Source organism: Brachypodium distachyon, chromosome 3, assembly GCF_000005505.3.
Source record: "Brachypodium distachyon strain Bd21 chromosome 3, Brachypodium_distachyon_v3.0, whole genome shotgun sequence".
NCBI classification, from domain to species: domain Eukaryota; kingdom Viridiplantae; phylum Streptophyta; class Magnoliopsida; order Poales; family Poaceae; genus Brachypodium; species Brachypodium distachyon.
Window position 1 is genome coordinate 15,927,448 of NC_016133.3, and position 15,403 is coordinate 15,942,850.

Consider the following 15,403-nt stretch of genomic DNA (forward strand, 5'->3'; position numbering starts at 1 on the left):
GAGTAACCATACAGAGGCGCCTGTGTCGATTTGGGATTTTCTTCGTTGCAACTGCGGGGGAGGGATTCGTGAGGGGCTAATTGGACAGCGCTGCGTGCTCATCTAACGGCCCTGGAGGCGGCCGATACGAGCATCCTGACGCCCGGCCGACGCCTAGCGCGGCCCGTAAAACTAGCGTGTCATGTGTGTTCTGTTTCGGGGAATTTTAGCCGAGCCTCATGTCTGTAAAGGACGGAAATTTCGCTTACAAGAAACTCTGGCTGGCATGCGTAGAAAAGTTACTCTTAGCAGATGTGTCCTTATATCAGAGCAGAGCAGAGCACAGGCGGCCTTCTAATTTTCTACGAAGCCGGAATTTTGAACATTTTTTTAAAAAATTCATCTGTGTTGTACTCTGATTTTTTTTTTCGTTACAAAATTCCTCTGGTTCAACTGAAATTTCGAAAAATTATTGATGTTTCATTTCAGTTGTCAAACATGAGTTAAATTGATTTGATATCAGAATTAAAAAAAATACGGTAATAGGTTTTCAAAATTTCGTATTAGCAGTAATGGTTTACTCAACTTAGTGTGGGGCCTCAGTTAAGCTCCGGACCGTAGAATTCCTTTTTCCGAAGGCTGTTGTCGACGCTGGCGCAATCACCGTCTGCCATTGTGCCCGACCGGCTGTTCGTATCGTGATATCGTATATACGTAATCAGGGTTCCAAATTAGAATCCGAGTCGAACTGGGTTTAATTAATCAGGATTCCTAGCTTACCGACTCAGACTGGAGTACATATATATGTAGACGGGTCTCTCTACGCATACGTACCCTGCTGGACGATCGATCGAGTTCACCGAATTAGACGCACGCACGCGTATTCCTTCCTTGTCAATTCTTCGATCCGTTCACCCACACGCACGGACGATCGTGTCGTGTCCATGGCTGCCGGCCGGATCGACGCCATGATGCCTCTGAAGGCGGAAGACGAGCGGCTGGCCGTCCAGGCCCTGGCCCGGCGGCAGCTCGGCCTGCTCCCGCCGCCTCTCCCCTTCCCCGTCCACTACGCCAACGTCTTCAGCTCCCACCCCGCCCACCTCTACGGTGCCTACATACCTACCTTTCAGGCTCCTCGATTCATCTCCATCGATGATGAAATAGGAGCTTAATTTGTTCTCCGTGCTGCAGATGACTTCAGGGAAGGGGCGGAAGAGCGAGACGGCTACGGCGGCGTCTTCTTCTTCAGCCAGATGGCCCGTCGTCGGCTCCGGCGGGGGCCTTGGCTGTCGTCGTCGTCGTCGTCGAGCAATAACCCGGGCCAGTGGAAGGCGGCGACGGGGAACAAGCAGATCTTCGGCAACCAGGGCGGCGGCGGAAGCATCGGCGGGAGGACGACGCTGCTGCACTACGGCGGACGGGCCGGGAGGTCCCGCTGGGCCATGGACGTCTACTCCGCCAGCGCCAGGGGGATCAACAACTTGCTAAGGGACCCTGACCTCTGCCTCTGCCGCGTCTACTGGACTGGTCTAGGCCCGCCGCCGGATCTGCCGATGACGGCGGTCCGGGAGGCGCCGCCGCTCGCCGGAGAGTTCAGCAGCATGTGCTCTATCGGGACATGATATGGATGCGATCTGTTCTTGTATTGTCATTTGAACACTGAGGTTGCAAAACTCAGTTTGATCAACACTTACAGCTACTTCCTCCGATTCTAAATTGTTGTCGAAATATTACATGTATCTAACGTTTTTTTTAAAAATAGATACATTCATATTTAGGCAAATTTGAAACAAAAATTTAGAATCGGAGGGAGTACATCGTAATACATGGTCTATGTGATGATACATACTCGCACAACATTGCAACTGTAAGTTGTAATTTTTCTAATACGGATATGATTATGTTAACTGTATGTGCCACGTAAATTACGCAGTGTGCAAGGGATGCAAGCGTGATCCCACTCATCTCTCCCTCCTGAGGCCACTACCCACTAGGGATTTGCGGCTAGTTTAAAAACTTGCTTAAATTTTGATTTGACTGTTTGAAAATTGGTGTAGAAACAGGAGATAAGCGGGATCCCGCTTGCATCCCTAGGCCAATACAGTCAACATCTTGTTTTAATAACCAATTAAAATATGACATACGTCGTACATATCCGAACAAAAGATGCATTATTGCACTGTGGCCGTGAGATTAATCCAGTTACTCCGGTAAGAAAGTTCTGGAAAGCGATAAAGACGTGGGATAGCGTCCATGCTAACACATTAGTACTTAATAAAAAAAATGACAGGTCCCGGCACCACCAGGTTATTGGAATTGCAGTAGACCAATATATAGGGTAAACTGTAATTGAATTTCAACAATCTACAAATAGCTACAGGTCGGCACAATTGAATTTCAACAATCTACAAATAGCTATGGAGAATGAACCAGTTTACAGACATGCATTCTGGGTTTCACACGATGCAACGGCACACACCTCATGTACTTTCAGGAATTAGTTCACCAGGGGCGCTCAATTATGATTATGATTACTATTAACACTTATCACTGAAATGCATGCCATAATAGTCGCGCTCCCTGAAATGGCAATGAAAATTTCGAGGGTAAACTGTACTGACATGCTAAGTCAACATGACAAAATCAGAGTAGAGAAAGTCATGAAAACATAACAGTAAACACAAACAAGCGCTATGACATGATCCCAGCAGTCATGCTAGCCTAATCAAACGTACTGTCTAAAGAGCAGAAAGCGCAGATCTTCTAGGAATTAACCACAAGTTCTAACCCACAAATAAGCCCAACCTTTAAGATCAGAATCGCCTACAAGAAGTGAAGATGGTGTTTGTTAGTTCCCTCCAGCAGAATAATTTCTGATCCAACTGTCAAAGCATAAGAAGTAATTTAAGTGTGCACTCTGGATTTTTAGAAACTCACCTTACATGCCGCCGCTTTGATGGATTGATTTGCAATTCTGGCTTAGAGGTAATATTGGCAAACAAGATCCTTGCGACGGTGTCGGCTCTTTTGTCTCCTCTTGGGCAGTTGATCAAAATTTTCTTAAGACTTCCACAACTAAATGGAGTTTCTCTTTCATTGCAAGCTGAATTTGCTTCTGCATCAGCATTATGCTTGGGATGATCATAGTTGGAAGCTCCATACTGGCAAGAGAGAAAAGGATGTAATCAGATTCATTAGCAAAATAGCGATCCCAAATGGAAAATAAGTAAATATAACTCACATCTGTAAGATTCAGGATAAGTTTCTCTATTTTAGGCGACCGTCTAAGCAGGTGGAGTAACGCACTGCAGTCAGTGCCCAAGCACCATTCACCGAGCGACAGAGTTCTGAGGTTGCCGAGTGTCCCACACCTTAGCACATCCCTTGCTAATACCTTTATAGCAATCTGCAGGCACGACAAAAAAAAGTAAATATACAGAAATAAGACATAAAAACCATTGTAAGATCACAGCAGGAAGCATACTTTGTTATGAACAGTTAGATACAGCGACTCCAAGCTGGCGGCGTTTGACAGAGCACTGAGAACATTGCAGTGAGTATCAGAATTTTTGAAGGAGTATTTGTCAAGATATATTGTGGCTGTTTCCAACGACGAAACATCCACGAGATATGGATTACTAACAGGGAGCTTCTTTATGCACAAGGAGACTAGGTTTGGCATATCTATAAGAAGATCACCGTGCCAGCCCCAAATGGTGAAATGTGAATCGGTAACAGTAAGTCTCTTCAGAGTAGTAGAGGAAAACTCGGTAACACAGATGTCACAATGTATCAGCTCTAGCTCTTCCAAAGCCAGGCAGCCCGAAGAGAGCTTACTGACAAACGCATCAATGATTTCAAATCTACAAAGGTGTAACTTCTTGAGGTGTGCCGAGTTGAAAGTGCCTTCAATAATAAGTGGTGATGGAGCCATGAAAGGATGAACTATGCCAAGAACCTGAACGTTACTCCTAAGGGCGTGGCAGACCCATGGCTGGATTTGGGAATAATCACTGAAATAACTAGAACCGGAGTCGTCATAGATGATGCGGAGCCAGAGCGTATCCAGCGATGTGCAGCAACGGTGCAGAAGGAAATTGTCGACGAACTTCTTGAACTGCGCAAGGCTTGCAAACTTGGCTGCATCCATGTTAAGGAACCTCACAGATGGCCAGACATTCTGCCATCGCCTTGATAGAAGGCATGTATGCACCGCCTCTCTCGCTTGCAGGAATGACATGATATGGTGGAGCAGTTCATCAGGGAGGGTGCTGATCCAGTCATCGTCGCTGGTGTGGCGTTTACGCCTGGACATTTCGACGAGCAGGCCGTGTGTCCTGCAAACAACAGTTTAATTGTACCCAGTTGTATTAATAAACAGAGTAATATAGGCGGGCATAGCCCAGCCGTTGCTATCAACAGAATACATGTACATGGCTAGAGGAGTGTAACAACTCGTTCAACAACAAATAATCCCACACAAGGGCAGCAATGTAAGCAGAATATACAGAATCATGCATCCATACAGAAAATAATGTGCCTTCATTCTTTTCAGCTGGACATAAAATGATCTATGATGAAGCAATGAGAACATCGACTTGTTGTGGGCAAAGAAAACACAATCTTGCACGGAATTGTTGGAATCTGGGTCTGGTATGCATCAATTCACCAATCTTGTGCGTGGATATTATTTCCAATGGCACCAATGGAAATCTGGGTCTCGCATACAAATTTCCGAGCAAAGACAGAACAGACTAGAACAGACTAAATCACACTACAAAAGGAAAATACTCGCAAGAGTTCCATCAAAGGCTAATCCCCATCCTTGAAACAGGCACATGGCTGGCTGGCAACGAGTTCACGTGGGAAGAAATAGTTACTGCGAACAGGAACATCGATGTAGTTAGGGTTGGGGATCCCCATCAACCAGACCAGAGCAGGAAGACGCATGGAGTAGCAGGAGCAGGGTGTGGGTGGAACTAGAGGAGCTACCTCGAGTCGGATGGAGCGGCGAGCACACAGAAACGAAGCACACCGGCGGCCGTTTCCCGCTGGCTGATGCTGCCGCCGGCGAGAGGAACGCGGGCACGCGGCGGAGCCTCCCTGGCTCCTAGGGTAAAGCTCGCTCTGTTTCGCGGTGAGAGTAAGAGTGAGAGTGAGTTGGGCTATTTGGCTGGCCCTCCTCACTTGTCCACGAAAGGGCCCGACAAGTTACTTCACATTATTTCTTTCTTTTTTGAGCTGCACATACTTCTTTTTTACTCCTACCTCACTCCAGTCTTCGTTCTCTCAATTTCTTAATTGTTCAGTGTTAACGGTCATGCAAGAAAAATCTTACTCCTTCCGACAGATATTACTTGTCGAAATATTACATGTATATAGACGTTTTTTAAACATACATACATCCTTATTTGGACAAATTTGATACAAGCAATATGGGTCGGAGGGAGTAATATACTCTATATTTTTATAAGTTGACTCGTGTCTCATGACTCCTCGGTGCAGGGTCACACGCATCATTAACCGTCGAGTCTTAGGACATCAGCAAAGGCAGACTCTTAACCGACTCTTATTTAAAATTTAGTTGTGTGGAGGAAAGAAAAATAGGAGAGAGGAGAGAACCACGAATAGTCAGACTCTTAAGGAAAGAATTGACTAAGAGTCAGCTAAAAGTATTTTTTTGACAATAAGAGTCAGCTAAAAGTTAGCTAAGAGTCGACCTTTTAACCATTGCACAACATCGCATTTAATCATAACAAATTATCTAGAGTCAGTTTAAAAACACAAGACATTGCACATTTTATTTTATCATTGACTCTATATGACGTGTAGAGTCGATCAGTACTGACTCTACCATTACGGATGCCCTTATGCATGGCCGAGGAACAACAATAGCGTTGATTCGAGTGCTGAACTGCACGGTTGTCGGAGAACTCCGGCGTACAACTGTCCATGGTCGTCCACCAGTCCATCGTACGCTGATATACATGTATCGACCACAGGATCACACCCACGAGGAGGGACCTGTTGTTGTTCTTGAAGTGAGTACGGATCAGGTAGCTCGTGGAGCCCAAGCCCAAGCGGTGCGCGGCGGGCGTGGCACAGCAAGCTAGTTCCCCGTGCCTCTGGCCATCAGCTCAGCTAGAAAGTCTTGCAACGTCTTGGAGCCGCCAGGTTTGATTCCAGACAAGACATTAATCATCCTAACACATTTGGTCCAAAGTGGATGTGTCAGCTTTGATTCCGGATTCCTCCTATTCCCATGAAAAACATTGACCTGAGACGACTTTGGATGTGCCGAAAGCCCGAAAACACACATGATTGTGTATGATACATAAATCATTGTCTGGATGTAAGGGCTTTAAGAAGAAATTGATGGGAGAGATCAACACAGGATACACACACACATAATGCTGATATGCATGGAGGAAAAGACAGGGCTTCGACCTCTTGACAAGCTATGGTAGTACGTAGTAATGAGGCCAACATGTGCCTATTTATGTACCTAGATATGCAGCAACTACGCATTCCGGCCCCTAGCTAGCTAGAAAACTTTCTCCAAAGGTTTATGCTTGGAGTGGCAGGTTAATGCATGTGTGGACTAACTTATGGCTGAAAAATTCATAATTAGTGTCTTTGATTTAAGTATGGAGTACTATATACAGAGTTATCCTATATATATGCAAGCTCGTTGCCAGCATTCTCGTAGCTGCGTCATATATGGATCATTTCACAGCCACATGCCAAAACCCCAGGCGTTAATCAATATAACTCCATTGACAAATGACAACAGTGGACTCACACAACTACATGAAGAAAGGAACACAGTACTGTCTACCAAGGTTGTTCATGCGACGGCATATATTGGGAAGAGGAGGCATAGGGAAATCAACATCTAGTTGTAAATATGGGTGCCGGGCTTGGGACATGGTTTCGCGGAGTGCGAGTGATCATTACATTCGCCGGCCGTTTTTGTGGCACCTGCAAACGGCACCCGCCAGCTTGCCCTCTGTGTATTCTAGAAAAAAAAATCAAGTAATCAACATCGACTGGTTGTGGGCAAAGAAAACACAATCTTGCACGGAATGGTTGGGGTCTTGGTCTGCTATGCATAGCATGAATTCACCGAGGCTTGTGCGTGAATATTATTTCCAATGGCACCAATGGAAATCTGTGTCTTGTATACAAATTTCCGAGCAAAGACGGAACTACATGGCAAGCAACGAGTTCACCTGGGAAGAAAATCGCGGGAATAACAGAAATAGTTACTACGAACAGGAGCATCGATCTAGTTGTGGTTGGGGATCCCTATCAACCAGACCAGAGCAGGAGCCAGGAAGACGCATGGATTAGCGGGAGAAGGGTCAGGGTGGAACTAGAGCAGCAACCTCGAGTAGGATGGAGCGGCGAGCCCACAGAAACGAAGTACGCCGGCGGCGATTTCCCGTTGCCTGATGTTGCCGCCGGCGAGAGGAACACGGCGGAGCCTCCTAGGGTAAACCTCACTCTGTCTTGTGACGAGAGTGAGTGAGTTGGGCTATTTGTTTGGGCCTCCTCATTTGTCCATGTAAGGGCCCAACAAGTCATGTGACACTTTTTTTTAGCTGCACATTTTCTTCTTTCGCTCAAAAAGAAAAGGCTGCACATTCTTCTTTTTGACCTCACTCCAGTCTTTTTTTTTTCTGAATATTTTTAATAGCTTTGTGTTAGCTGTCATGAAAAAAATAATCTTCGCACATGCAGTGCTGACTGGTTGCCCGAGAAGCGTGCCGTACAACATCACAAGCATGAAGGGGGACCTTTTGTTGTTCTTGGAGTGGCCATCAGCTCAGCTAGAAAGTCTTCTTCCGTCTTGGAGCTGCTAGGTTTGATTCCCGATAAAATATAATCAATCTAACAGATTTGTACCGGAATGGATGTATTCAGCTTCGTTTCCGGATTCCTCCTATTCCCATCAAAACATCGACCAAGACAAAGGGTTGGATCACATGCTATTCTGATGACTACCCCCTCTCCTGATCTCCTTAAGTTAATTCTTGGCATTGTACATCATGGTATATACATATGCATCAAGAAAGAAAATGTGGATCGACTTCTTGCCAAGCTATGGTGTAGAAATCAGGCCGACACACGCCTATTTATGTACCCAGATATGCAGCAATTAAGCATGCCGGCCCCTAGAAACTTTTAAGCAAAGTTTGTACTTGCTGCAGGTTAATGATATACATGCATTAATTTATGACCCCAAATAGGTACCTTATATGTGCTCGATGCCAGTACTCTCGCAGATGGGCAGGCATATGTGGATCATATCGTAGGCAGATGCCAAAATCCTGGTCGTTCGTTTCTATATAACTCCATTAACAACAAGAGTAGAGTGCGATGTTTATATTTTCTTTTTCTGAAAATGAAATGTTTTATTGGTATCAATGATATATGAAGCGATACAACCACATAGTAATTAATATGGAGAAACAAAAAACACACTATCTAGCTAGGTTGGTCATGTGGCAACATATACTGGGAAAAGGAGGCATGTGGGATTCAACATCTAGTTGTAAATGGGCATTGTCTCAACGAGTGCGAGTGATTATTACATTCGCCAATTGTTATCATAGCACCCGCAGAAGACAATGAAGTAATCAACGGATAATATCATGGCTCAAGTGTACATGTACAGTCTATGCATGTTTCCCTCGGCGAATTAAAATTCGGTTTTGCTATATCTAAGTCGATTGATTTTTAGTTAGAGATAAGTCGATATAAGTCGATTTATCAGCCAATGGATATGGTCTGTGTTTGAACGGTTGAAAAATGGAGAGTGAAATGGTATCCATATATTAATCCAACGATTATGATACGATCATTGAAATTTAAGCCTTTTGATTAAAAAACCGTCCACTGAGATATAACCACGACCATTAAAATTCGCTGAGTGTAGTGATTATTACTTTGTCGAAGGTACAACAAGTAATTCCACGCAAGGGAAGCAAAAAACAATGTGTAATCATTCTTTTCAGCTGAACACAAAATGACGGATGATGAAGCGCGGGAGAACATTGATTAATTTGGTTGCCAATTTGTGGGCAAAGAAAACACAATCTTGCACGGAATGGTTGAAATCTGGGTCTTGTATACATTAATTCCCCAAGCTTGTGTGTGAATATCATTTCCAATGGCACCAATCTTAACGGAAACAATGGAAATCTGAGTCTCGTATACAGATTTCCGAGCAAAGACAAAACAGACTAAATCACACTACGCGACGGAGCCTATGTAAACCTTGCTCTCTTTTGTGGTGACGCCGGTGAGAGTGAAAGTGAGTTGAACTGTTGGTCGGGCCTCCTCAGTTGTCCCTTAATGGGCCCAACAAACTACTTCACATTCTTCGGTTTTGACTTCACTTGAGTCTTTCCTCAGTTGTCCCTAAAGGTTAAAGAGCCCAACGAACCGCTTCACGTTCTTCTTTTAGACCTCACTCTAGTCTTTTTTCTCTCTCAATTTTTCTTAATACTCAGTGTTGTTTGCAAGAAAAAAAATCTCAAAAAGAAAAACCCCTATATTTTCATAAGTATTTCGTGTCCCACGTCTCCTTTGGTCACGTGCTTCTGTATATAGCTGACGGATCGATCTTATGAACGGTTGCTTCAAATGCTGACCGTCGTCGGAGAACTCGACCGTGCAACTCTCCACCAAGGCCAAGGTCTCTAGGATCGAGTACAGGACAGCCCTGTTGTTGTAGTTGGAGTGTGTACACATCTGGTACGTCGTCTACGCCTAGCCAATGTCATTTGTGGCGAGCGCCTAATGGTAAGCTGGTTGTCCCCACACCTCTGGCAATTTGCCCTCGGATGGAAACTCATCTGGCATCTTGGAGCCGCTAGCTTCGATTCTGGATAAGAAACTAATTGTTCTAACAGGTTTGGACTTTGATTCCGGATTCCTCCTATTCCCCTAAAAAACATCAACACGAGACAGGTTTTGAACTCTGGATATCACATGCCATTCTACGGAGTACTGCCCTCTCTCCTCAATTTCTGCTTAAAGCCCTTACATCCAGACACTGATTTATACTCCGTATATCATACACGATTATGTGTGTTCTTGGCATTGTACACCATGGTATATATACATATGCATGAAGCAATACACGTACAGGGATCGACTTCTTGCCAAGCTACAGAAATGAGGCTAGGGTGTAGTAATGAGTCCGACATATGTGACTATTTATGTAACTGGATATGCAACAATTTAGCATGCCGGCCCCAAGAAAGTTCTATCCAAACTTTTATGCTTGCGGCAGGTTGGTGATTTACATGTGCATTAATTTATGAACCCAAAATAGGTGCTATATGTATGCAAGCTCGATGCCGGCACTCTCTTAGATGGGCAGGCATATGTGGATCATGTCCTATAGTCAGATGCCAAAATTCCGGTCGTTCGTTCTATATAGCTCCATTAACAAAAGTGTGCGGAGAAAACACATTATCTAGCTGGGTTGTTCATGTGGCAACATATATTGGGAAAAGGAGGCATGTGGGAATCAATATCATGGCCGAAGTGTACATGCACAGTGTATTGATTATTAGTGTGTCTAAGCTACATACGCTGTGGGTAGGACTGGGGCAATTCATGTGCAGAAAACTAAATTCAGAGTTTGGCTTCATTACAGCCTGCTAGTTCCTTTGACAATTGCAGAGCAGGTCGTCCCCTGACCAGGGTTTCAAAATTTGTTTTAGGAAAAAATTTGCACTGTATTGCGGGCATAAATCAGCAATGGTTACAATGAACAAGAACATTGATCTAGTTGGGGTTGGGGATCCCTACCAGGCAGACCAGAGCAGGATCGATGACACAAGGAATAGCAGGAGCAGGGTGTCGATGGAACTAGAGAGGCTAAGACCTAAGACCGCTGCCTATACAAGACTGGAAATGGGATAAAGTTGGCATGAACTTTATCACCGGTTTACCAAGGACCAAATCAGGATATGATTCCATTTGGGTGGTAGTTGACCGTTTGACTAAGGTTGCCCACTTCATACTAGTGAAGACAACATACACCAGTGCACAGTTAGCGAAACGCTACATATCCAGAATATTGTGTTTACACGGAGTACTCAAGGAAATAGTTTCAGACAGAGGTACCCAATTTACCTCAAGATTTTGGGGACAACTACATGAGTCTCTAGGAACGAGACTGGAGTTCAGCACAGCTTTTCATCCGCAGACGGATGGACAGACCAAAAGAGTAAATCAGATCCTTGAGGATTCGCCGTCCTCGTGCTCCCCGCGACAGCCCGAGCGCGTCACCATAAATGGCGAGCTCCCCTCTCCTTTCCCCCCCTACTCCCCCGCTTGATTGCGCGACCACGCTGCCGGATTTTGCCCCGAAACCCTAGCTCGCGCTGCCGCCCCTTTCCGAGGTCACCGCCGGCGAACCATATGAGGCGACCCCGCACACTTCCTCCTTCTCCCCTCCCCTTCGCGCTTCTTTTGACGCGGCTGGTTCTTCGCTTTGTGCACTGTAGCCGCCGGACGCTGCCCGCCCGTCCTCGCCGGAGCTCCCGTGGCGCCGCCGCCGCTCGTCATCGTCCTAGGCGTACAGCCCCAGCCCCGTGTCGCCGCCCCGCGCAGGTCATCGTCTCCGCCTCGTCGCGCCGTGTGCACCCATGTCCTCCCTGATGCTCGAAGGCCACCCGAACGCCGCCCGCCGCCGCACCCGTGCCCGCGCCGCCGTCTTCTCCGTCTCCGGTGACCGCCGCGGCCGCCACGTAAACCCTAGCCCGTCTCAGCCGTCCGATCGCGATCAACGGCTAAGATTAGAAGCCTTCGCGCCCTTTAAAACGAACCGGTATCGTCCAATCAGAGGACGACACGTGGCACTGCTTAAATAAAAACGAGAATAAAATTTTAATCCCGGAATTGATTTAAATGGCACTTTTGCAGAAAAGCCCCTGTAACTTCAAATGCTTATAACTTTTAAACCCTTTGGCCAAATTTGACAAACTTGACCTTTTTGGAAAGCTGTCAACCTGTATAATCTTTTGGCACTGTTTAAGTTTAAATTTAAATATTTGAATCACAGTCAATTTACAGAATAGGGTTTAATGCCTTTTAATTCATAACTAATTATTTAGGAATCCTTTTTAAGTGAAACCAGTGCCCAAAATTTTGTTTTAATGTCCTCTGTCCATTGGGACAGAGAAATAAATATTTTGAATTAAATTGTTTTGCAGATGCAAATAAAACCTTATTTTAGGGTTTAAACCCTAACTTTTGCTTTTTGATTAAAATCCTAATGCATTATTTTTAATTACCAATGCTTAGGATCAGTTTATCATACAAATAAAATAAACCAAATCATGTCACATGTTATGCATTGCATCATGACATATATCTTCTTTTATTTGTATTGTGTGTTTATGTATGCATTGTTTGTGTTTGATTAGTTTTCTCGGAGAGCGATCTGTGTGATTGCGAAGAGTGTTTGAATACCAACTGCTATGAAGGCAAGTTTCACTTTGATCATAATTTCCCATTACATTCTTTCTTTTAGATATTTATGCACTAGTGTTGTGTATTTTGCATTGATAGGGATATTATTCGTATCTATGCTAGCTATGACTTGACCTATTAGTGATAGGATTATCTTTACCATTACCCCTCCACCAATTGCCATCGTAAGTACTTGAATGCTATGCTATGTTAGTATACGTGGGAGGGAACCTCAATTACCTTGAAACTTCTATTATAAAGTATTTTGGAAACATGGCAAAAACAACTTTAATGAACCGTCCTAGGTGGGCTGCTTTGAGGAATTGGAGATGTATGCGACGTCAGGTCCATTTCTATGAGTCGTCTCGCCAGTTCTATGGGAGCGCCTGCGTTGCAACTGAGGAATGCCACCCCGGGTAACCAGAGACTGGACTAGTTTCCTGTTTAGTACCTTCCAGTACAACCACATGGTATTATGGGCTCTGCCAGGATGGATGTAAAAAATATGAACCTGGATCCGAGGTGACATCGGTATGTAGCAGTGTAGGTTGGAACGTGTCCCTCAGGTGGTTTGGGAGAATATGTTCTGAAAATTCCTGTAATCGATGCCGTTGCTACTCTACCCTGAGGACAGCAAGGGATTAACATGTCGATTTCTTGTCGGTAAAGTGTACCACCTCTCGAGAGTGTCAAACTAAGTACTTAGCCGTGTCCCCGATTACGGAAAATTATGAGCAACTAGATATGGGGGCTGTAAGGAAGATCTCACTCATTCCATTTCTTAAATAAAATGAATGGTTTGAGCAGGGTAGGGGCACTTGATGTATCTACTCATTGTGCTCTAGGTTAATAGGAGCATGGGTGTTTCTACCCCGTTTCCATTAGTTAACAATAATGTAACATTCAGTTGTAGTAGGATAAACTATGTTTTGCTACCACGCCATAAATCCTGAACCCCACTATACCTCAATTGCATATACTTGGTAGGATCTGTTATAACTTCCAGGTGAACTTGCCAATACATTCAATGTATTGACCACATAGTGGCTGCAATCAATAATGCAGGTGAATCTGACGAAGAGTGAGGTTTGTCGTTATTCTTGGGTCATGTGCTTACATTCCAACATGCTCTCTCCTCTGGGAGTAGTTGAGACCCATTTTCTCCACCTTTTCCGCTGCCGTTTGTGAAACAATATTTTGGTATTTTGGAACTCTATTTGTTATGCTGACCCAAGGGGTTATGCAAGTTTGTAAGTACTATTACGTTCTGGATGATACGATGTAATAAAGTACTTTCGACCTTTGTTTCTTGGTATTACATCTCGAAACTGTGTGTGCTAGTGAGTCGATCCAGGGATTAGCACAAATAAGCACAGTGATCGAACCCTGTATGGGGGAGGATCGCTTCATTGACACCGCGAATATAGATTCTTGGGCTCAAGACTCAAAACTCACATTGAAGATCAATGTATAAGATTAATGTTAGCATCGTAGAAGTAGCATTTGCTCATGAATTGAGTTATGCTCCCCCTACATTCATGCGCACATCTAAACTAGACAAATGTTAACCGTGGGTACAGGTGCAAGTTTATCAAACCACAACACTAGAATCTAGGATATTTAGCTCATGCCTTAACTCCCGAAATCTTGCTTCATCAAGTGGCTTTGTGAAAATATCCGCTAATTGCATACCGGTGGCAACATAAGAGAGATCAATATCACCACGGGCCACGTGCTTTTGAATGAAATGATGACGAATCTCAATATGCTTCGTCTTGCTATGTTGCACGGGGTTGTGGGCTATCTTGATTGCACTCTCGTTGTCACATAAAAGAAGCACACTTTCACAAGTGATTCCATAGTCCAACAATGTTTGCCTCATCCATAATAATTGTGCACAACAACTTGCGGCGGCTATGTACTCGGCTTCCGTCGTGGAGAGAGACACACAATTTTGCTTCTTAGAAGACCAACACACCAAAGACCTACCAAGAAATTGGCATGTCCCGGAAGTTGACTTCCTATCCACTTTATCTCCCGCCCAATCCGAATCCGAATACCCAGTGAGCTTGAAACTTGATCCTTTAGAATACCATAAGCCAAAGTTTGGGGTATGAACCAAATATCTAAAGATTCTTTTGACCGACACTAAGTGGCTTTGTTTTGGTGCGGATTGATATCTTGCACAAATACCCACACTTAACATAATATCCGGTCTAGATGCACAAAGGTAAAGCAAAGAACCAATCATAGAATGATATACCTTTTGATCCACATCTTTACCATTGGGATCGAGATCAAGAGAGCTTGATGTAGGCATTGGAGTCTTGTCATTCTTGGCATCACTCATCTTGAATCTCTTGAGTATGTCTTGGGTATATTTGGCTTGATTAACAAAGATTCCTCAATTGCTTGATCTCAAATCCGAGGAAGAATTCCAATTTACCCATCATAGACATCTCAAACTTTTCGGTCATTAGCTTAGCAAATTGATCATTGAACACACCATTAGTAGAACCAAATATGATGTCATCAACATATAGTTGGCATATAAACAAATCACCACCAACCATCTTAGTAAAAAGAGTGGGTTAATAACCCCAATTTCAAAGGCACGATCCACTAGTAGCTCCTTTAGGTGCTCATACCAAGCTCGAGGTGCTTGTTTGAGTCCGTAAAGGGCTTTATCAAGTTTGTACATGTGGTTAGGAAATTGAGGGTCCTCAAACCCCGGTGGTTTTTTGACATATACCAACTCATTTAGTGGTCCATTTAGAAATGCACTTTTCACATTCATTTGTTGTAAAGTAATGTTATGATGCGATGCATATGCAAGCAAGATACGAATAGATTCAAGCCAAGCAACGAGAGCAAAATTTTCACCGTAGTCAATACCCTCGACTTGGGAGAAACCTTGAGCCACCAATCT

General features: G+C 44.3%; 2 protein-coding genes across 4 annotated transcripts; one reads left to right on the plus strand and one right to left on the minus strand.

Annotated features, from left to right (window-relative positions):
• Positions 1-552: 552 nt before the first annotated feature.
• LOC106866490 lies at positions 553-1,886 on the plus strand. The gene is made up of 2 exons (XM_014900747.2): positions 553-1,086; positions 1,171-1,886. The coding sequence occupies exons 1-2, from the start codon at positions 924-926 to the stop codon at positions 1,599-1,601; spliced, it is 594 nt and encodes a 197-aa protein (XP_014756233.1). The 5' UTR covers positions 553-923; the 3' UTR covers positions 1,602-1,886.
• A 400-nt stretch (positions 1,887-2,286) lies between these two features.
• LOC100821819 (F-box protein At4g22280) lies at positions 2,287-5,144 on the minus strand. 3 transcript variants are annotated; one of them, XR_731400.3, is made up of 6 exons: positions 4,972-5,144; positions 3,464-4,316; positions 3,221-3,385; positions 2,917-3,140; positions 2,715-2,802; positions 2,287-2,559 (listed from the first exon to the last, which is right to left on the minus strand). XR_731400.3 is itself a non-coding variant. In XM_010236137.3 (6 exons), exons 2-5 carry the CDS (start codon positions 4,292-4,294, stop codon positions 2,793-2,795), a joined length of 1,230 nt encoding a protein of 409 aa, XP_010234439.1. In that variant the 5' UTR covers positions 4,295-4,316; positions 4,972-5,144; the 3' UTR covers positions 2,287-2,559; positions 2,785-2,792. The 3 variants fall into 3 exon arrangements, 2 of the variants coding, with proteins under 2 accessions (XP_010234439.1, XP_003571515.1); XM_010236137.3 differs by having other exon boundaries at positions 2,785-2,802; XM_003571467.4 differs by having other exon boundaries at positions 2,287-2,802.
• Positions 5,145-15,403: the final 10,259 nt, after the last annotated feature.